The 22,695-nt window shown below is 41.3% G+C and overlaps 2 protein-coding genes across 7 annotated transcripts; both read left to right on the plus strand.

Annotated features, from left to right (window-relative positions):
* The first annotated feature begins 536 nt into the window (after window positions 1–536).
* Window positions 537–18,180, plus strand: LOC6605641 (formin-like protein). Of its 6 annotated transcripts, none has more exons than XR_004361673.1 (10): window positions 784–1,148; window positions 7,951–8,034; window positions 11,668–11,754; window positions 12,192–13,880; window positions 13,940–14,153; window positions 14,212–14,504; window positions 14,804–15,358; window positions 15,420–15,539; window positions 15,682–15,985; window positions 16,499–16,587. XR_004361673.1 is itself a non-coding variant. In XM_032717450.1 (9 exons), the coding sequence occupies exons 1-9, from the start codon at window positions 873–875 to the stop codon at window positions 16,739–16,741; spliced, it is 3,561 nt and encodes a 1,186-aa protein (XP_032573341.1). In that variant the 5' UTR covers window positions 537–872; the 3' UTR covers window positions 16,742–18,180. The 6 variants fall into 6 exon arrangements, 4 of the variants coding, with proteins under 4 accessions (XP_032573341.1, XP_032573342.1, XP_032573339.1 ...); XR_004361674.1 differs by having other exon boundaries at window positions 12,219–13,880; XM_032717450.1 differs by lacking the exon at window positions 15,682–15,985 and having other exon boundaries at window positions 537–1,148; window positions 16,499–18,180.
* A 273-nt stretch (window positions 18,181–18,453) lies between these two features.
* Window positions 18,454–22,641, plus strand: LOC6605642 (peroxisome biogenesis protein 1). Its single transcript, XM_002030424.2, has 9 exons — window positions 18,454–18,646; window positions 18,725–18,851; window positions 18,972–19,075; window positions 19,345–19,459; window positions 19,518–21,104; window positions 21,168–21,364; window positions 21,426–22,049; window positions 22,256–22,359; window positions 22,420–22,641. The coding sequence occupies exons 1-9, from the start codon at window positions 18,554–18,556 to the stop codon at window positions 22,487–22,489; spliced, it is 3,021 nt and encodes a 1,006-aa protein (XP_002030460.1). The 5' UTR covers window positions 18,454–18,553; the 3' UTR covers window positions 22,490–22,641.
* Window positions 22,642–22,695: the final 54 nt, after the last annotated feature.

Genomic DNA, 22,695 nt, shown 5'->3' on the forward strand with positions numbered 1-22,695 from the left:
TCTTCGGTGTCAGTGCGCAGACCCAGCGCGGTCACACTGTCCGGAATATTCGTGTAGCGCGGTTGTCGTGCGGTCGGTCAACAAAATAAAGTGCATTTAACTGCAGTTGCTCTCGGTTCCCACACTTCTCGCCCACAGACCGAGTCTAATGCGGTGTGTAAGCAAATTGCAAGCAATTCGCACGCCCCTCGCTCGGAAAAACCTGCAAACAAAGCACAAGAGGCGTCGCCTGCCGCAGGAGCCTTTCATCGAAATCTGGTCCTTTGTCTGTGTTTGTGTGCCTGCATCCGTGTCTTGCTGTAGGTGTGTGCGTTCGTGTGTGTGTGAGTGCTAGTGGCAGTGTGTCTATGTGAGTGCCGCCGTTGCACCACCAGCAACAACAACAACAACAACAGCAGCAACAAATTGTGTTTTGCTTACATTGTCAGAAAGAAGTAAATTAAATATCAAAATTTTGGATCACAGCACTTTTTACACTTACTTTCTAACCAAAAAAAAAATAAATTAAACAAAAAAGGCAAACAAAAAAAAAATAAGAAAACACACGCCCGGAAAATAATCACTTTCGATTGGCCAGTTGTTCTGAGCGTTCGATAGCAGAGAAACAAGCAGCAGCCGCTTTGGATATCTTCAACGGAATCAAAGAGCAACTTTCAAGTTGCCCGGAACGCACCCGTGCCCTTTGCCGGACTGTATGGGGTACCCTCTCGCTGTCCCTTAGCACTGCGCTCCAAGCGGCGACCATCGAGGACGCCATCGGCGGCGGATCCGGATCCCGGGGATTACAGGATCCAGGGGGAGGAGGCGGCGGAGGAGGAGGAGGCGGCTCCGTCTCCGGCTCGGTTTCGGGCTCTGGTCGCTTTGCCACCATAATGGGCGCCGTCAAATCGCGAACCATCACCAGCGCCGATGTGGACGCCGATGAGCAGCTGCAGCATCACAATCCGCATGCGCACCACCACTCGATGCGCAATGGCCACCAGCACAACGGTTCCATCTCCAGCGGCACGCTGCAGAAACAGGATCTGCGCTACGACATCGGCTGCAGCTCCCAGTACCAACATGTCAGGCAGCCGAGCCTGCGGAGCCGGAGCCAGCAACCCATGCCCACCACGGATGAGCTGGACCGGCGATTCGCCAAAGTGCTGGTAAGTTAATCCGAATACTTAGGCATTAAAATCTGGTTTAAAGAACAATTATATATTTTCATTAAATTTTTTATAATTTGCCCAATTTTAAACATAAATATTTATTTATTTAATTTTACTTATTTGCGCTTCATTGCCATTCAAATCCTAACTGACAGGAAAGTTTCAAAGAAATATATTTCAAATATATGCCTTGTATAATTCTGATTTTTTTGAGCCTTTATCTTAGTTATATAACCAAAATAAACACAAGTAATTTATGGACTCATTTTTAATTTACTAGCAATCCCTTTCGAAAAAGCATTGCATAGTTTTTGGCAAATAAAAGTGCTTTTATTTATTAGCTTACAATTTGTTTCATATATTTCGTATAACATACGAATTTCAAATACATTTCTATCTATGTACGAGTAAGCTATTTTGGGTGATCAGTTTGGTATCAAGAAATAAGTTTAAATAAATAAATGGAAATGCGTAAATGGTTCTTGAATACAAATCTATCTAGAAAAGTATTTTCACGCTGTTAAGCTTTAATACTCGAATCGAATCTTTAGAAACAAATACACCCCCTCTTCTGAATCGGTGATATTTTTTAATACACTAGAATAAATGTTTGTTTATGTTCAAAAATCCATTTGAAAGATTGAGTTTGCTTGGCGAATGTTGTGGCTGGTATATAGAAGCTTAAGGATTGGCTTCCTGCCCCAGCCCGTTTTTTTCCGCCCTCGCATTTGTTGCATGTGATTGATGACCTCATCGAGTGTGCGGCGACTTGTTCGCTTGAATTTTTGTCAGCCACACACACATGTGCGAACGTGAGTGTGTTCGCTGGTGTTCGTGAGTATCTCTGAGTTTGTATCTGCGCCTCTCCCCAGTTCAACTCGCTTCAGTCCCGTTCTGTTCTCCGCTCCGGCTTGCACAACTTCCCAAGCGGGGCACAGTGGAACGGGATCTGAACACCTTAGTTAATCCCATGCTTAAAATTGCATTCATAATATTATATTGCATGGAATTATTCCTAATATCGTATTGCAATCAAATATCGATAAGGTATCTTAAAATACAGCTTTAAATAAATTTATATCATCAGGATGAATACCTTGAAGACTTCCAATTTGTTTATTAAAAAACAGCATCCTAGAGGTTTTTAAATCAAATCCTTTTATGCTTCTTGTATCATTTACACTGAAAGAACATAAACTTTTAATACCCTCACCACTGTTCGAAGGGCGTGTGCCTGTCGTCAGAATTCGTTTGTCATCCCACCAAACGCATTTTTTCACCGAACAAGTCTGCGTAATTAAGATTTTACGAGTAAACATATTGCCAAAAAATATAAATACATTAGTCAAGAATAGAGAAAAAAAGCTCTCAGCGCTGAGCGTCATAAAAGCGTAACGGATAGTGACCCACAGCCGCCATTTGATTCGCCTCCCTCCGCCCAACGTTCCCCCCTTCTGAATAAGCCACTCCAATTCGGCATGCTAATGGCAATTAAAGCGAATTGATCGAATTGTCGCCCTCTCTGTCGCACTCGAGTCACTCGCTGACTCACTGCTACCGCCGGCATGGGTCCGCTCGCCTGCCCTCCCTTTCTCGCACTGCTGCTGGATGGGGTGGGATGGCTTCGAGATCGCGGCTTATCTCTCTGGCGAGCTGAACAAAAGGGGTTGGCGAAAGCAGAGCTCTTTATTTATATGGCGCAGCTTGAGTTCTCAGTTATCGGCGGTCAGTCAGTCAGTAATATGAGAAATGCTCCTCCAACGGGTTTCCCACTTATCTGCTCATTTTTGGCATTATGCCCATTCTCAAGATCTTTTGTTTTGATCTCAAGGTTGTAAATACTGTCCTTAGCATATGGAATGTTGTTTAAAGCTACAATATTTACTAGGGGATGTTCTTAATAAATTAATACGATCATTTTTATTTAATAAATATTGGATAAGAACATTTTACCAACAATTTGACAACTACTTGGCACATATTTTCTTATGTTTATCCCATAATTTGTCGACTTCTTTTTCGCACTGTATGATGTCATGGTTGTAACTTCTTTCGTGCGCATCTCGATAAGGAAGCAACTTTTTTATTACTCTCATGCCATTTTTGGGAACATAAAATATTGATGCGTTTATCAAAGCCATTAAGAGGAAATATGACAATGTTTTTGCTTTATTCCTTAATATAATTAGTATCCGTTCCATGGTTAAAGTCAATGCTATCATATCACAAATCCTTTTAGCAATTCTTATCGCAGACAAAGAAGATTGCATTATGCCACTTTACTTATCCCAATTGATATTCCTGCTAAACAGCCTAATCTAAAATAAACCATAACACCCATTCCGTTGTCAATTTCAAATCCAAAATATGATAATTCAAGGGTATTCTCGATATCGACAACAGACCTTAGATGATAGCATTTGCTATTCTTGTTGCTCTATTGTTTGTTCAAAATTCATTGCCTTCTTTTCGCACTCAAAGTGTGTGTGTTTTCGTCTGTTTACTTACCTATGCCTGTTATTTTTTTCATTTTTCGCCCCTCGATATTGTGTTTGTTTGCCATTTCGGTGGCATTGTGGCGTTGCTGGAGGTGCTGTGCCGGGCCCTGGTGGCCTCGCCCTTGCCTTGTGTCTCCGGCTTGGCTTAATTTGTGTTTTAATTTAGGCAAAAGTGCTGCTCGCCGATGGCCCATTGCCATTGAAGTGGACTTGACTGGAATTGACTTGACGGATTGGAGACTGGCAGATCCAATGCGTCAATGTCCGTGCAGTTGGCTTCCGATCGACAGCAATTGCTTGTCTGATTCATAGTTTAAAAATAACAACAATCCGACAATGTTGCCGCTAATAATTCGCCTTTGGCTGCATCTAATCAGACGCAGTTGGTGCATGTGTTTCCGGTTAAATTGCAGTTCTGCTGCGAAGCTTAAAGAAGCTGAATTCGAAAATAAATTTAATTTTGTATATGTTTTGCCCACAAATGCACCTAAACTATGAGCAAGTGGTAAATTGCTTGGCTTTAAAGTTTAAGAAAGCAATATTGAATTTATATACAACAAGTATTATGCACTTTTCCACTCGGTTTATAATACGCCCGATTCCAGCTGTGATATTTATTGAATTTAAACACCACAGAGGCTACAATTTAACTGTGTTTGTATACAAACTCACTTTAATTGCATTAAAATTGGCATCAAGCCAATAAAATTTCCATGGTTTCTTCAATTGAAAGGAAAAGTGTATTTATTGCATTGTCAGTTATTAGTGTATAAAAAACATTAATGTGATTGCATTATTGAAAGCTTTGACTCTAAAGAGACTTAACTGCGGTTTATGTTGTGGGTGTCATTATTCACATAAATTGACATAAATATAGTGAAAGACAGAAAGACTAAACCGCATCAAATCGTCATCCCCGATCGCTTACCAGCTTTCTTGTCAAGCCAGCCAACTTTCACTCGCTTAAACATCGTTGCCCAAGAGTTTTGGGCCTAGAATCAATATCTATAAACAATTGACTGCCGGCGGGGCGTAGTTAAGGTGAGGTGATTCAGGGTTAGCCGCCGCTCTTAATGACTTTCCCAATGGCTGACAAACCGCAAGGCTGTGAACCACAAAAGTTATTGTTGTTAATATAGTTAAGCAATCGTTGCTTATGCGAGGGCAGGCTTCATTGTTGAGATGAAAACATTTTTGCTGGTATTTTTTAAACTAAATATAGGCTTTACTTTTTGAACGTTTATAAAGATCTAGAATACAATTTTAAAATGTATTTTACGTATTATACACATGATAAGGAAAACCTAACCTTTTTTTTTTAATTTTACTAGAACTCGAATGTCAGCCCTCGTTCCATTCAATGGCAATACATTCATGGCTTTGTTTAACGCATTGTCCATTTGAATCGGCTTTATCTAACGGCAGCTTCGGCTCTGCAGAAAAAATGAGGCTTCCACATTATGTGAACCCCTTTATCTGCCTCGTAGGGCAAACATAAGTTTATCTTTGCTTTTCACTTCCTTTGCGGTCGGCAAAAAAAGAGCATAGCGAAAAAGCCTACTAATGATAAAAACATAGGACCATCTGTTTTTTTTGCGGAAGAGAGTGCATAAATGTTAATCGACTTTGGAGTTCATGGGAATTAATGTACGGAAAACTGTTGAGCAAATAGATCTTAAGATAGATAGATAGAAATGATTCTAAGGGTTAACAATTCGTGCCGAAAACAAAAGAAAAAGATTAGTCATAGTCCTGTGCTATGTCTTTATCGGTCAACAAGTCATTGGTGTTACGCACGTTCATTTGGAAAGTGTTTGTTTTTTAAAAACGTTTTCTTTATCGCATTACTAACAAATACATTCTAAGTTCTGAGAAGAACGGAAGTGCTTCCTTTTAGAAAACTGCATGCGTTTGGCATCTTTGATATCTTTTGAAGTATTCGCAATATTTGTGTTTGATATTATAGATTAGTGGAAATAAAGATTACGTGGTTGATTGACTCACTAAGCTCACATGTGCTTACGCTTTTTTGATTGTGTTCATGATTCGCATGAAAATCAATTTATATAGCGCATGTGGCTTATTCCCATAAAATTCCAATAAAATGTACTTTTGCTTCCATTATTTGTCGGCAAGACGAAAAAAGGATGGTGAATAACATCTGCTTATTACTCACCTCTAATAACTTTGAATCATTCATATGTTTATAGGTTCCTTAGTTGTTCAATCCTAGTGGAATATTATGAAATAGGTATCTGCTAGTCGAGGCACTCGACTTGGCGTTCCATCTTGTTTCACTGGCTGTTCATAATGTTTATATGAAATTTTGTTATAATAAATAAATACCTACGAAGCTTACTCATTTGGCATGAGCGTAGACAGATTGAAATTGAATGGGGGTTGCCAGGCTTATGGGTTCCATTATGCACATACACACACACATGTAGATAGAGGGGACACAAAAATAAAACAAATTTAAAATGCGTATCCGGTATGCCGGTCAAGTAATTCATTATGTACACCGTATTTACATTTACATACATATGTATGTATGTACATATGTACATCATGTCCAATTTATATAGCAAGTTTTCGCTTTCTGTCTGCCCTGGCATAAATATTGAAGAGAGGCTCTCGTCTTTGTCACCTTGTTTATTATTCTCTCTTTTTATGCACTCTTTTATTTACTTATTTATTGTTTTGTTATTATGAAAAGCGCGTCGAGGCAAATCACTCAGTCTGATGGGTTCAGACCGTAACGGACAATGGACTGGGAGTGGAATCGAAGGGGATGATGGGATGGGATCGGGATGGGATCATGGGAGTCGAGGGGGCTCATCCATAACATTACAATTAATTAATCAATAAATTTTGCAATCATTCTCGCATTTACTCACATTCCTCTGAGCAAAGGAAATATATTACGTCTATATTAAGCAATGAGCACGTTGGGGAAAAAAAAATAAACAAAGCCAGAATTTAAGATAATTGTAATAATTGTTTAGCTTAATTAACACGGAGATAAACTGGCAGCCAGGCTCCATGTAAATTTACACTAATTGAATGAGAAAAAACATTGAGCATTTTATTATACATTATCATGTGAATAAAAACATCTTGGGCATGACAAAAAACGAGGAAATTAATTATAGCGTCTCTGAAAACAGATTAAATACTTACTGATCTTAAGTAATCTTTTTTAAGTTAACTTTTATTCATGATAAAAGATGAAGTTAATACCTGATTAAATCGGCATAATAAATGTTTATGGTTTCAATATTACTGCTTTACTTACAAAAACAAAGTTTAACAGAAAGAATTTTTTGCTTAATATTTTCTTAAATTATGTTATAAATAAGTTAGAGCAACAAATAGTTCCTCGAAATATGATGAGAACTTATATTTCACACATTTTTGGATCAACAAGTTTATAATTTATTCTATTGATGATCTACGTACAGAGATGAAAATCGGTTTCGTTCCCGTGCATTTCAACGCACTAAATACTTTTCTTTTATTCCTTTTATTCCGAATGTGCATCCGATAGTGTGTGGGTATGCATTTTGCATTTTTTTTCCGTGGGTCCCTTCATCTCCACCACACCCTTTTCCTGCTCTTCCCATTGTTGATTGTGTGTGTGTGTCTAATTAGAACTTCCAACTGCAGCTGCACCCATAAAAAAGGAGAAAAAAGTGGAAGAATTATATTGAAGTCACGTAAGCATATTTGCCGATTTCATTATGGTGCATTCCCTCCCGTTAAATTGTACATTTAACCATTTTACACAATCGTCTGCAGTCCGAGCAGGTAAATTGGTTCTTATTATTTGATTTTGCTTTATGGTTCAGTGAGCCGCAGCTCTAAATCTGGAAATCATGTCACGCTTGTTTTGCGAAAATATTTGTGCTTAACTAATATAGGATTATTAAAAGAATATTCATGTCCACTGTCAGCTGCTTGAAAGCGCAAATTCATGGCATCTCTTTGAATAATTTCCCTTTTTGTTGGCTCTTCTGTATGGTTTGGTGACTCTTCTGCGGTAATCTTTAAATCAACCATCAGGAGCTAAAGTACTTAAATATTTACATGAGCAGTGAAACAATGCAACTCAGAGATGCAAGACTGACGATCCTAATGGGCCATAATACGCCGCGTATTTCTGGCTTTCTTTCCATTTGGCTGAGTGCCATTTCCAGCTTTTACCATTTTACGAAAATATATTATATAGCTTATACATTTCTTTATCTGAGTATCAAAACTTACGAATGGTTTTCATGTTTTTTATGTCATTTTTTTTACAGGCTTCGATGGACTTGCCACCGGATAAAGCAAAGTTGCTGCGGAACTACGATGACGAGAAGAAGTGGGACATGATATGCGATCAAGTGAGTAACAAATTATTGTAAAGATTTTCATTACAGCCAAATTATACAAAATCTATAAATATTTCTTATAATAATTAATTTTGTTTCCAACTCATAATTATGAATAATAAATTATAATATTGGGTTTAATATATTAATCATATTTGTGAGCAAGCAAGAAACATTATTTAACTTAAGGGCACTTCTGTGTTTTGAAGAATTAATCATAATGATTAATATGATTACATATTTTATTTTTAATGTTTTACACATTGCAAATTGAATTTAGCTAAAAACTCTTTGCTATCAACGACATAACTTCCTGCTGGGCATTTCGCAGATTGTGAGGCAGTTTCCATTTCCAGTTGAGCACTTTTGGACCCATTCTTGGGCGCAGTTCAAAGGGGGGAGCTATACAATAGAAGCATGGGTATGGATGCAGAGGGGATCTTGTTGATGCCGACACCTTGAGCACTGACCTTTAGGCTGCACAACTGTGTGTAGGGTCGAGTGGAGCAGGCGCCGCTCTAATTAAGCTCGACCAAATGGCTTTGCGCAATGGAATTGTGTGCGCGTAGGCCAGTTGGAATTTCAATGGCGTTTATGCCTTGAGCAACTCTACGAAATTCTCTTTCAATTAGTAACTGCCAACTGGGGGTTGCGTATAGATCAAGCAGGTCAACTCTGGAAAATTGTGATATCAAAGGTAGATAAAAGCTCTTGAGGTGACAATAAGTGTAATCTGTTTTTCTTGAGCAATTCATTTCCTCGAAACATATGAGATAAAAACGTAGGCTTAAAAATCTGTAAACACTATTTAACACTTTTAAGCTGACGCACATTTATTGAGTTGGGCAATGCATTATTTTATACTATATTTACGCTAGAGTATTGTATAACGATTTAATCAAATTATCCGTAAACCTTAACCAGCTGAACTTCGGAATTATTTTGTATTGTTTTTATCCGAGAGTCGTTCAACAATAATTGCTGAACTGCCATAAATAAATTGTAGGACATGTGTTTAAATATATGTCTCCGTCTGTCTAGATAGATAATTGCATATATATAGACACCGCATATCAGCTTTGTCAATCATTATGCAGTGCGTGCCGTTTTGTGCCTCGCGCTGTTTGATGTTCTTGTTTTTTTGCCGCTTCGCACACTGGAGACTCTTTATTGATTTAAATTCGCTCGCTGAATCCAAAACACCAAAACATTTTGGCAATGAGAGCGACTCTAAATTGGTTTAGAATGGGGCAATAAATTGTGTATATGTGCGAGTGTTATTTGCTATGTGGACAAAAATCCAGTTTGCGTGTTATGTTGATTGCTGCTGTTTTTGGAATATGACGAAACTATCAACGTGTGCGCCAGAGCGTGCCTTTTATTTTTGGTGGATTCTATCTATCTAACCATCCATCCATCCATCCATCCAACCAACCAACCAGCCAGCTATCTATCCATCTCAAGTGTAACTGGGTCACTGAATTTTCAAGAGCTGCACCTAGGAAAATAACAACGGAAAACAACGGCGACGCCGAGCATAATATATTCGCCATCGGCATTTTGGTGGAGTAGCTCTCAAAACAAAAAAAAACAAAAAATGAAATAAAAAATAAAGATCCGAGAAAGGAATGCTCAACACTCTTCGCAACTCCGGTACTCACGTCAAACATTTTCTGCCATACGATAAAATATCATAAACACCCAACACGGTTTTGCCATTGTTGTTGGTGCTTCTATTCCTACGACTATTGTTGTTGGCCATGTTGTCGTCGGTCGCCGGTTCCTTAGCCGCCTTAGCATGCCTGCAACCCAGACCTGTTTTCCATAATTCAGGCCCACTGCACTGTGGGTCAATAATTGGAAAATTGATGGAAAAAATCCATTGGAAGTGAAATGAAATGAATTAAAAAGTTGTGCAAAAGGAGAAAGGCTTCAAAGTCCACAAAACAAACTTATTATAACAAATTATAAACATTTAAATTTTAATATTCATTGTGTTTAAAGTATTATATATTCTGAAAATGTCGTTTTTGCGTATTGAACGTGATTATTTCCGAACAGTTCTATGCCGTAATATGAAAGGAAATTAAAGTAAGATTCATGATCTTATAAAACGAATCAAAAATCATGTATGTAGAAAGATAAATCAACTAAGCGAAGCCCAATTGAATAGATTTACATGTGGCACTTACGTTTAAGAAAGGGGAAATGTTTTATAAATAAATTTGTAAACATCCTTTATGGACTTTATTAGCTGCATTTGCATATGCCCAGTCCACAGTTCCACTCCTAAGTTCGTCTAGTCATGAAAATGAATGAAAACGCAGCCCACTGACAGACGGACGGGGAGACAATGGGACGGACAGGTCCGGTGATGATGGTGGGATTGTGGGATGGCGGAGGCGAAGCTAGCCACTCGAGGACGTGGCGAGGAGTGAGTTGAGTTGAGGTGAGGCCAATCCCATGGACTCGTTCCTCGCCACATCTTCCTGTCTCTGTTGCCCAGTTGCTCTTCGTGCTCACAGTGACAAAATGCAAATTATTATGACGGCGATAAATTGCAGTTTTTAATCGTTGGAGCCGCTTGCAGCGGTTTACATATCCGTATACGTATACATGCGAGTATAGAGGAGTATACTCTGTGCCTGTATGAATGCTGATATTTTTCACCAGCTCTCTTTGACTGGGAAAAAGAATCAAACTGGTTTTTCTCTAGCTGCAGTTCGAACCCGAACCCGAACCCAAACGCAAACCCAAATCCAAAACCCACACATAGTTTAGGTTGTAGTCATGCGTTGGCTGTTGGTGCTGTTTTTGTGGCTGCCTTAGTTGTTGGCATAGTTAAACAAAACCCATAACAAAAAGAAAAAAAAAAAAAAAAAACAACAGTCCAAAACAAGTATACCACGCTTCATGCTTAAAAATGTTTAGAGTTAGGCAAGCCATCGATGCTTATGTGTTTTGGGGGGATCCAAGACTCCGCCGAGGGGATTCGATTGCGGTAACATAAACATCTACGAAAATATGCAGTTAAAGCACAGGGGGAAAAACAAAAGTAAAAGCCGCTAAGTCTCGGTCTAGTGTTAATGCATGTGGCATCGATGAATATATACCCACCGATCCTCCTCCGGTTGTCCGATCCACTGGCAGTTCATTGAACAGCGACTTGGGTAACTCCGGCAGAGATGATTTCAGGGGCCATTAATGTGATAGAGGGAGCAATTAGTAATTAGGAAGCAAGAAAGGTGTTTCTGGTGTTAAAGCGTGAATATAACTGAAAGCGATTATTAAAGTGTTTTCAATAAATAAGTATAGCTGCTATTATATTTTATACATTGCCTGAAAATTGTACCTGTATAAGTTGTTAAAACATGATCTAGCTTGGAATTTGCCTGGCATTTGTATCTGTAGAACTTTTGAAAAACAAGAACTTGCATTTTAACGGCGGATATGACTTATCTGGCTCGTTTGACCTTTGTCACCTGTCAGTCGGCCGTGTAACAAAAAATCGGTTAACATAAAGTTCAGTAGCTCAGCTGGTTTTTCTGCCCAGTTTCCGATTGTTACGTTCGAAACAAACTCTAGAACATTGAAGCTTTATTGTTGAATTTCAAACTAATTTATATTTTGAATTTTTTTTTATAGGAAATGGTGCAGGCAAAGGATCCGCCCTCACATTACTTGAGTAAACTGCGCACATATCTGGACCCAAAGGCATCAAGGAGTCATCGGGTAGGTTTAAGTTACTAATTCTACATCATTTCTAGTTTCCTGTAGTAGTTTCTGTAGTGTGGTTTCTGGTGGTTAAACTCAAAATAAGAAAACAAATATTAACAACTTCTTAATCAGCTATTAGGCCAAGCTACTGAAAAATCTAAAGTTGATAACCCTACTTAAAATCGAAATCCGTTGTTCCAATATTAATGTGTAAATTTCATTTCTCTACTCACAACACTGACAACACACCACGATCCACGATTCCCACACTCTCGTCTTTACTGTTTCTTCCCATGTCTTTCTCTATTTGTTTGTCTACCTCCTGGCACCTGCACAATCCCAAATCGAACCTCGTCCTGGTCCTCGCGCTGCTGACTCCATCAACTGCATCCTGTCTTCTGTTTCCGGCCTCCCGTCATCCTATCCTTCACTCTCTCTTTGTACACCTACAGCTTTATCTCTTCTACTTTCTTTGTCAGAAACGGAAAATGGTCGGCGAGTCCACGTCCACCCAGGTGCTCCGCGATCTGGAGATCTCGCTGCGCACGAACCACATCGAGTGGGTGAAGGAGTTCCTGGATGACACGAACCAGGGTCTGGACGCCCTGGTCGACTATCTCAGCTTCCGACTGCAGATGATGCGGCACGAGCAGCGCCTTCAGGGTGTCTTGTGTGCCTCGGAGGAGCGTCTGAATCTCACGAACGGCGGCGATGGCGGCGAGATAGTGATGGGAAACAGTAGTTCTGTTAGTCCCGGTGGAGGTGGTGGTTTACTATCCCATGGAAACAGTACGGTACACGGTCTGGCCAATGGCACACTGGACTCGAGGCAGCAGCACACAATGTCCTATGGATTCCTACGACCTACCATTGCCGATGCTCTGGATAGTCCTAGCTTGAAGCGAAGGTCACGACATATTGCCAAATTAAACATGGGTGCCGCCACGGACGACATCCACGTGTCCATTATGTGCTTGCGAGCCATCATGAACAACAAATATGGGTTCAACATGGTCATCCAGCATCGCGAGGCCATCAACTGCATTGCCTTGAGTCTTATCCACAAATCGCTGAGGACGAAAGCCCTGGTCCTGGAGCTGCTGGCAGCCATCTGTCTGGTAAAGGGCGGACACGAGATCATTTTGGGTTCGTTCGATAACTTCAAGGATGTGTGCCAGGAGAAGCGACGCTTCCAAACGCTCATGGAGTACTTTATGAACTTCGAGGCCTTTAACATAGATTTTATGGTTGCCTGCATGCAGTTCATGAACATCGTTGTCCACTCGGTGGAGGACATGAACTACAGGGTCCACTTGCAGTACGAGTTTACGGCCCTGGGCTTGGATAAGTATCTGGAGCGAATTCGACTGACAGAATCGGAGGAGCTGAAGGTGCAGATATCAGCCTATTTGGACAACGTCTTCGATGTGGCTGCCTTGATGGAGGATTCCGAGACCAAAACTTCAGCTTTGGAACGAGTCCAGGAGCTTGAGGATCAACTTGAGCGAGAAATAGATCGTAACTCAGAGTTCCTCTATAAGTATGCGGAATTAGAGTCCGAGAGTCTAACGCTGAAGACGGAACGCGAGCAGCTGGCTATGACTCGGCAGAAGCTGGAAGAGGAACTTACAGTGATGCAGCGGATGCTGCAGCACAACGAGCAGGAACTGAAGAAGCGGGACACACTGCTGCACACAAAGAACATGGAGCTGCAGACGCTTTCGCGTTCCCTGCCACGATCCGCGTCCAGCGGCGATGGTTCTCTGGCGAATGGTGGCCTCATGGCTGGTTCCACTTCGGTGGCAGCCTCTCTAACATTGCCACCACCTCCGACGCCAATACCCGCCTCGCCTACTGCAAGTTCAGCTGCTCCTCCACCACCTCCGCCGCCAGCACCACCGGCTCCACCACCACCGCCAATGATGCCGGGCTTCAGTCCGCTGGGCAGTCCGAGCGGCAGCCTAGCCTCGACAGCGCCATCGCCGCCACATGCCCCGCCCATGCTAAGCTCCTTCCAACCACCACCGCCTCCAGTAGCCGGCTTTATGCCCGCTCCCGATGGCGCCATGACCATCAAACGCAAGGTGCCCACTAAATACAAGTTGCCCACCTTGAACTGGATAGCACTAAAGCCTAATCAGGTAGGAACAATAAGGTGCACTATACATACTCTTTAATTTTAATAACTTAATTTATCCAGGTACGTGGTACAATATTCAACGAGCTGGATGACGAAAAGATCTTTAAGCAAATCGACTTCAATGAGTTTGAGGAGCGATTTAAGATCGGCATTGGCGGCGCTTTGCGCAATGGTAGCAACGGAACCGAGGTTGATGGGTCGCTGCAGTCCAGCAAACGCTTCAAGAGGCCCGACAATGTCTCGCTGCTGGAGCACACGAGGTTAAGAAACATTGGTGAGTGTTCTGCATTATCTTGTATTTTTCTATATCAACTGATTTTGTGCGTTCCTAGCAATCTCCCGTCGCAAGCTGGGTATGCCCATTGACGATGTCATCGCCGCCATCCATAGTCTGGACCTGAAGAAACTTTCCCTGGAGAACGTCGAGCTGCTGCAAAAAATGGTGCCCACGGATGCCGAGGTCAAATCCTACAAGGAATACATCATCGAACGCAAGGACCAGCAGCTACTCACCGAAGAAGACAAGTTTATGCTGCAGTTGTCGCGTGTGGAGCGTATCTCATCCAAGCTAGCCATTATGAACTACATGGGCAATTTTGTCGACAGCGTTCATCTCATTAGTCCGGTAAAAAAATATATGTATATATATCTAAGTTAGAATGAATTCAATACTTGGTTACCTAACCCTCGTGTAAATATAATATCCGTTTCTATGACTAATAATTAAGGCATGTGTCAGCTGGTTTTCGATTCGTCTTGTTTATTTTGTTGGACAATAAGAAGAAAAACTATCTCTGTTTATAAAATCCGTATGCCGTCAACATAATTGCACTTTGATCAGCAAGAAATTTGAGAACTCTATTATTGACATATTTATGATGATCTTTTTGATTCAAATAAATATATATTTTTTCTTAATTCTAGCAAGTGCAATCGATAGCAGGAGCATCGAATTCCTTAAAACAATCTCGAAAATTCAAGGCGGTTTTGGAAATTGTCCTGGCTTTCGGCAACTATCTCAACAGCAACAAACGGGGACCAGCTTATGGCTTTAAGCTGCAATCGCTGGACACGCTGATCGATACAAAATCCACAGACAAGCGATCGTCGCTGCTTCACTATATTGTGGCCACCATACGGGCCAAGTTCCCGGAGCTGCTGAACTTCGAGAGCGAGCTGTATGGAACAGACAAGGCTGCATCGGTGGCACTAGAGAATGTGGTGGCCGATGTTCAGGAGCTGGAAAAGGGCATGGATCTGGTGCGCAAGGAGGCCGAGCTGCGAGTGAAGGGTGCCCAAACGCATATCCTGCGGGACTTCCTGAACAACAGCGAGGACAAGCTGAAGAAGATCAAGAGCGATCTGCGGCATGCACAGGAAGCGTTCAAGGAGTGCGTTGAGTACTTTGGCGACTCCTCGCGGAATGCAGATGCGGCTGCATTTTTTGCGTTGATCGTACGCTTCACAAGAGCGTTTAAGGTAGGACTATTTCAAATGATTCCTTAGTACCATGCTAATATGATATTTTTGGTAATTTTAGCAACACGATCAGGAGAACGAGCAGCGTCTTCGCCTGGAAAAGGCCGCTGCGCTGGCCGCTTCTAAGAAAGAGAACGATCAGGTGCTGATGCGCAACAAGGTGAACCAGAAGAAGCAACAGGTAAGTGCAGGACATCGACCACGAAGAGCTAGCCAAGTCCCTCTAATCGGTTCCATATGTCTAATCTCTATATGCACGTATCGTTTCAAACCTGATAACCTGTTATGATTTGTTTTGATCTCGTTTGATTTGATTCATGCAGCAAATACATTGTCTGCTCGACTTTGCCAATCAGCAACAGAAGCAGCTTGCCCAATCGTAGCATCCACCCACCGGCCACTTCCTCAATCTAAGCACGTTAACTTGGTTATTTGGTTGACTCACACAAATCACATCACACTCTGTCTAATACCAAACTGGGGACGGGAATTCGAGGGGGACTTGGTCTGAGTTCGTGCCCCAAATCCCCGCTAATCCATCACAAAAAAAAAAATCAAAATCCTTGTTGTTTCTCGTTGTGGGCGCCATGTGACGGGATTTGTTTTGTGTAAAGTTCCCACATTAGCGTAAGTCGCCTGGCTTGTCTACCTCCTAACCATGTATTTGTTCAGACTAATCTTGCACTATTGTGTTTTCTAATCCCCACAAAATTCCTCGACAAATCCAGTCTACTTCGACAATTTGATTTAACATGTGTACCTATTTAAATTTTGGATTCGTGCCAAGACTTGCGCGCTGCCAAATTTATTTATTTTGGAAATTTTTTTAAATTTAGAAATTATGATAAAAATAAATATTGAAGTTATACAAATATAAGAACAATATTTAACATTAACATACAAGTCCTTTACAAGATTTACCATATAATAACAGAATAAATATCTTTGGATTCTTATAAAATTTGGTAATCCCCGATAACAAAAACTGGCACTATAAAATATTAATAACCTCTTAGTAATAAGATTTCGTTCTTTGGTGATGGTTTACCTTAACTAATGCTTAAATGTTTCTTTTTCTTTAATCCCAATCCGGTTTGGCCTCGCTTGCTCAAAAAAAAAAACCAAACGAAATGCAAACAGTTGCCCTCAAACGGCGCATTATCCTTGCAGGAAGCTGTCATAAACGAGCTGAAGAGCAAGGCGAACTCGGTGCGCGAGAAAAAGCTACTGCAGCAGGACGAGGTGTACAACGGAGCCCTGGAGGACATCCTGCTTGGCCTGAAGAGCGAGCCGTACCGGCGGGCGGATGCTGTGCGGCGATCGCAGCGCCGGAGGATCGACAATAATCGTTTGTCGCGCACCCTGGAGGAAATGGATTGTTAGGACGGAAAACGAAATTGAGATCGGCGCAATCGACGCAATGACGACGACGGGGCAATGGCAACGAATCGAAAATCAAAATTCACACTGAAACCTAAACAAAAAGAGAACATTACAGATACTGCAATATGTGATTAGGCGATTAAATTGTTTTCGAGACACTCTTACACATACACAAATTCACATTCCCTTCTATGCGAATCCTTTTCAATATATTTTTAAGTAAAGTCGAATATTACCGTATCCTGGAGTCCCGATTCCAAACTGAACTTATATAGCGCAAGCACGACATCCATTCTGTGAATCTCGCCTACAATTTTGAGAAACATTTTTATCGCCAAAATTTTGTTTTAAAAAACGCATTTTAATTTGATTGCTTAGAGTTTAAGTTGAACTTGAAAATTCGAATGGTGTATTTATCAAATCTTTTATTGTTAAATAATGATTTAACTTAACTGTGTACATACATATACCTACATATATATCAAATTATATATGTGCTATTTAATTATATTTTTTAAACTTACGTTTTAACCAAATACGAAATACTTGCTGCATCCATCCGAGATGGCAAATCTGCATGAATATGGAGAGCCTTCGTAACTCCGAATTTTAATTAATTTTATCAAATTAGTAAGTCAAATAAGCATTGAATTGTATGAGAAGAGAGTAAAACGCATTAAACTTTTGTATATTTTTCTATTTAATCGATTATTTATGTTGTTATTTTTTCACTCCGCACACAGCCAGCTACGAAAGTCCAAACGAACGCCAAAATATTGCATGCCAGAAGAAATGATTTTTAGAATATTTTACACTCAATGAACTACACATTTTATAAAATTTTATTAAAATTTTTATACAAAGGATATATTAAACTATATTAAAATATATTCCATTTATATGCCAATTTATTCTCACGAACAACAACAAATTGACGAAGACTGATATGAAGCAGTTTACTATAAAGCAGCAGAACATTACACGCAAATTAAAGTGAAAAGCTTTTGTAATCTCTTTTGGATAGTGTCTTCTCGCTATATATAGATACTTAGATATATATTTAAAAAATGCAATAACGAATTTAGTTGAACTATAAGCACAGTTTTATTGTATTTAAATATTTACAAGTGCCATCGGCATCCTTATGCATATCCTTTCAATATCTTCTGCTTAATTTGCCAAAATAAGGAAATAGCGCAAGAGGATATAAGTTCGCAGCGTTTTAATGCAAACATACACGATTAGCACGCGCTGCATTGTTAGTTCTTAAATATTGTGTTATTTAATTTGATAAGACGCCAGCATGGTATACGAGGAGCGAAAGAGAAGGGAAATCGATATATTAAATATAAAATGCCGGATCTTTTGTACACATTTACACACGACTATATTGAACACTCGAACTATTTTAAATAAAATATTATTAACCCAATAAACTAGCCAAAAACTAAAGTGTGTTTTCCTTTTTTATCGTAACTGATTGATTGCATTACTATTAATACTTCTTTTTAAATATGGGAGTAACATTTAATACGAGCTGTTCTATTTATTTTAGTAAAAAAATATTTTAAAAGCGGCAAACTGTTCTCATGTAAATTTGAAAAATGGTTATGGTAACGGTTGCTGTTGGGAACAGTTGTAAAGGGCCATCTCTAATCAGCTGTCTCACCTGTTGCAAGTATCGGCTCAGCTGATGGGCGGGCTCCCATCTCTAATAAAGCAAAAGTAAATTCCACAGAGAGCAGAAGTTTAGTGCGAAAATGATTTAAACCAGGAAGGAGCGTACTAAATTCGCACACGCCCACGACGAGAATGTTCAAACGCACTTTTAAGGTGGTCTATCGGCCCATCAAGAGCAACTTTGTGCTGCTGCCGGATCAGTACTACGGCGTCGTTTCGACCTATGTAAGTGTCCAAAGGTCTACGCTCCCTCCATTCAGATTAGATACGCAAAAGATTAATCCGGTAAACCATTCTGATTAGGACACGGGCTGCCTGAGCTTGCAGTACAATGGTCGGACGCACTACGCCTCCTGGGCGCCACAAAAGGGCGGCGGCGGCATCAAAGACACCGAGATTGGGATCAATGCCAGAGCGGCCAAGGAGATCGGTAAGACATTACTTAACGGCCGGATGTGCATCGGTTGCCAATGTGCCGTAATATTGGACTCCGGCCATCTGCCCCGTACCTCGTACACTAGCCGCACCCACTTACCATTTCTTGCCGTAGGTCTGCACGAGAATGATCTGGTCAAGTGTGCGCTCATCGCTGACGTTCTCAACCTGCGCAGCGTCCACGTTACCCCCGTCTCGTCCAAGGACTGGGAGATCATTGTGAGTGACTGTTTCGCCTGCTTGGCGGCGTGGCCAGCGATCAGCGGTCAGCTTAAAAATAGACAAGTCCGTTTATATCGGATTAGCATTTGACGCGGGCGTGCGCTTGGTCTTTATTTATACTGCCATTGCTTGGCCGGCATTGCCATTGACCCGCTGAATTGATTGGATTAAATTAAACAATTAATTAACCTTTAATCAGATTTTCCCTTTTAGGGGCTTAATTCCTATTTTTGCTTTTATTAATATGAAAACACACGTTTTTACAGGAACTTAGCACTGAAAAGATATCGGGCAGTGTGCTGGAACAAACTCGCATAGTGAATTCAACGCAGATACTTATGGTTTGGATTAATAAGTCGATGCAAGTGGCGCTGACAGTGGGTAAATATTTGCCATCAATGAAATGTCGTTTATATTAATTTGGAAACCATTTTGTTAGATCGTCTGAAGCCGCACATGAACTACGGGAGAATAGATCATAATACGGAACTCGTGGTGGCGCCCAATCTGTACAAGGGTCTGACTAATGGAACTTCAAATGGTGTTGTAGAGGAGAACGCGAAACTTTCTAGGAGTAAAACCACTGCCCAGGTCAATGATGAGCTGACTGAAAAGCCAACGCCATTGACCCATTCCTCCACGGTGTCCAATGTGAAAAATACCATTCAGCGTAACAAGCGCCAGGATCGCATGGAGCGTCTCAAGAAAGATCTGCGACGCGAAAGCTCGCGCAGCTTCGAATTCCGTGTGATTCGAGGTCTATGGCGGGAGCAGGCCCAGGAGTCTGATGTCTTTGTGAACGGAAAGCATCTACCTGAGTTCTTTGACCTGGATCTATTCTATTGCATGCATACCGCAGGCGACAAGGATTACTATGTGAGAGTGCGCACAGTAGAAGACGATATTCAGGACGATCTACCAGAAACCATTCATCCATCGATCGAACTAAATGCCAATCTTATGAAGTTGCTGGGTATCAAGGAATTGGAACGAGTCGTTCTAAAGCCTAAAACTACCGTAGTAAACTTTGTAGAAAAAATTGAGCTATTTGCCAACAAGAAGACGCACTACAAAATCATGGAGAATGCATTTAAGCGGTTTGTGATAGAGAGAACTCAGCACAAGCCGATGCTCTTCAACCAGGAGGAGGTGGTACGGCTGGAGGACGATTTACTGGTTACTGTTGGAATTTTACCAGAACACTTTCGTTATTGCGTGGTGGACGCGCAGTTTCTGAAGGAGTCCAAGATCTACGCAGCAGATCTGGTGCGTCCGGTTGGGGAAATTATTAAGGAGGAGACGCCTCCGACATCGCCACTAAGTGTTCAGGATCTCATCCAGTTACCGGAGTACGATAAGATTGTGGATCAGGTAGTTCAGGAGTTGCGAATGAATCTGTGTCTCAGTGCTGACAATTCCGTCATGCGTCAGTGCAATGTCCTGCTCGCCGGTGCCTCGGGAACGGGTAAAACCGTTCTTGTGGAGCGCATTCTGGACCAGCTTTCACGCAAGCCGGATTATTGCTACTTCGAGTTCTTCCACGGATCGCGAAGCAAAGGTCGCAAGACGGAGTCCATCCAAAAAGACCTTCGCAACATTTTTACCAGCTGCCTGCAGCATGCCCCCGCCATTGTTGTGCTAGAAAACTTGGATGTGCTGGCCCACGCTGCTGGAGAGCAGTCCAGTCAGGATGGAGAGTACTACAATCGCATGGCGGACACTGTGTATCAGTTGATTGTTCAGTATACCACCAACAACGCTATTGCAGTAATCGCCACCGTCAACGAGTTGCAGACCCTCAACAAGCGATTAAGCTCACCAAGGGGAAGACATGTTTTCCAGACTGTTGCTCGTCTGCCCAGTTTGGAACGAGCGGATCGAGAGATAATCCTTCGAGAGCTATGCAGCCATATCAATGTGACCAAGGACTTGGATCTTGTTAAGTTCTCCAACCTCACGGAGGGCTACCGGAAATGTGATCTTGTCCAGTTCGTGGAGCGTGCAATATTTTATGCTTATCGCATAAGTGAGTAGTTTGTAATGTTAATAAGCAACTGTATTTTATCACGATAAATTATTTTATTTCCAGGCAAGACCCAGCCTCTTCTGACCAATGATCAGCTTATTGAGTCCTTGGAGCACACAAACTCGTACTGCCTGCAGGGCATTCAGAGCAATCAAAAGACTGGCAATGATGCGGAAGCCAATGAAATGCGCGTCGAGGAATTGCCTGGCCTGGAGTCAGTTGTGGGAGTTCTGGAGGAGGTCCTTATGTGGCCATCAAGGGTGAGCTCTACACAAAATATATGGTTTTTCTATAATTTAATAAATCATTAATTTCTTGCAGTATCCAACCATTTTTAACGCCTCTCCACTGCGCAACCAGGCCGGAGTACTTCTATATGGGCCACCAGGAACAGGTAAGACCTATCTGGTCTCTCAGTTGGCCACATCGTGGAACCTGCGCATCATTTCCGTCAAGGGTCCTGAGTTGCTTGCCAAATACATTGGTCAAAGCGAGGAAAATGTTCGAAACCTGTTCAATCGAGCCCGCAGTGCCCGACCATGTGTGCTTTTCTTCGACGAGTTCGACAGCTTGGCGCCGAAGCGTGGTCACGATTCCACGGGGGTCACCGATCGAGTGGTAAATCAGTTGCTCACAGAGCTGGATGGCGTTGAAGGACTGCAGGGAGTTACCGTGATAGCAGCTACCTCCAGACCTGAACTGCTGGATCCTGCGCTCCTTCGATCCGGTCGCATTGATCGCTTGGTGGAGTGTCCTTTGCCGGATGCTCCGGCTAGAGTACGTATATTTGAAGCACTCAGTTCAACCCTAATCCTGGATGAGTGCGTGGACTTCGATTGGTTTGCGGGAAAAACTCCAAACTACACTGGCGCCGATATCCAAAGCATCCTGACCTCGGCGAACATGGCGGCGGTTAAGGAGGCGCTAGCTCAATTCGGACACGAGGTGAGTTGGGAATTCTTTTCTTTAATTTTTTAATTTATCTCATCCTGATTTAAAATGTATCTTAAATGTAAAGACTTTTTTACGTGTTTGTCCTATAAATCAAAAGTGAAATCTATGCTACTTCCGGCAACAAGGATTAGTCACGTAGTTCTTACGCTCTTCTGGCGACAGTATAAAATAACATTTGTTTCTTATTGCTTTCCCAGAAACTGCCAAAGAAAATCTCATTGAAGCAGAAGCACCTGATTGAGTCGTTCCAAACCACTCGTCCTTCGCTTAGCGCCTCCGATGTGGCCAAATATCACAAAACGTACGTAGCAATGTCTTCTTTGTTCTTCTGTATCTTACCTTTTTAATTATCTCTTGGTAGGTATGCTCGCTTTACGAACAAGGAGAAGACTTCTAGGGAGTTTGTAGCCAAGCGTGCGACCTTGGCTTAAAGACAAAGACTTATAAGCTTAGCATTATTATTATTTTAAATTGTATTTTGCATACTTGTATATTTGGAATATTTTGTTGGAAGACGCAAGTCTTAGTTAGTACATACTTCTTAATTGTTCTTGTTGAAAAATAAAAACCGAATTTCTTTTAATGTTTAGTTCGTATAAAACCATATACCTCTCCGGAAAGTTAAATTGAAAGAATT

The sequence above is a fragment of the Drosophila sechellia genome, chromosome 3L (assembly GCF_004382195.2).
Source record: "Drosophila sechellia strain sech25 chromosome 3L, ASM438219v1, whole genome shotgun sequence".
Lineage (NCBI taxonomy): Eukaryota > Metazoa > Arthropoda > Insecta > Diptera > Drosophilidae > Drosophila > Drosophila sechellia.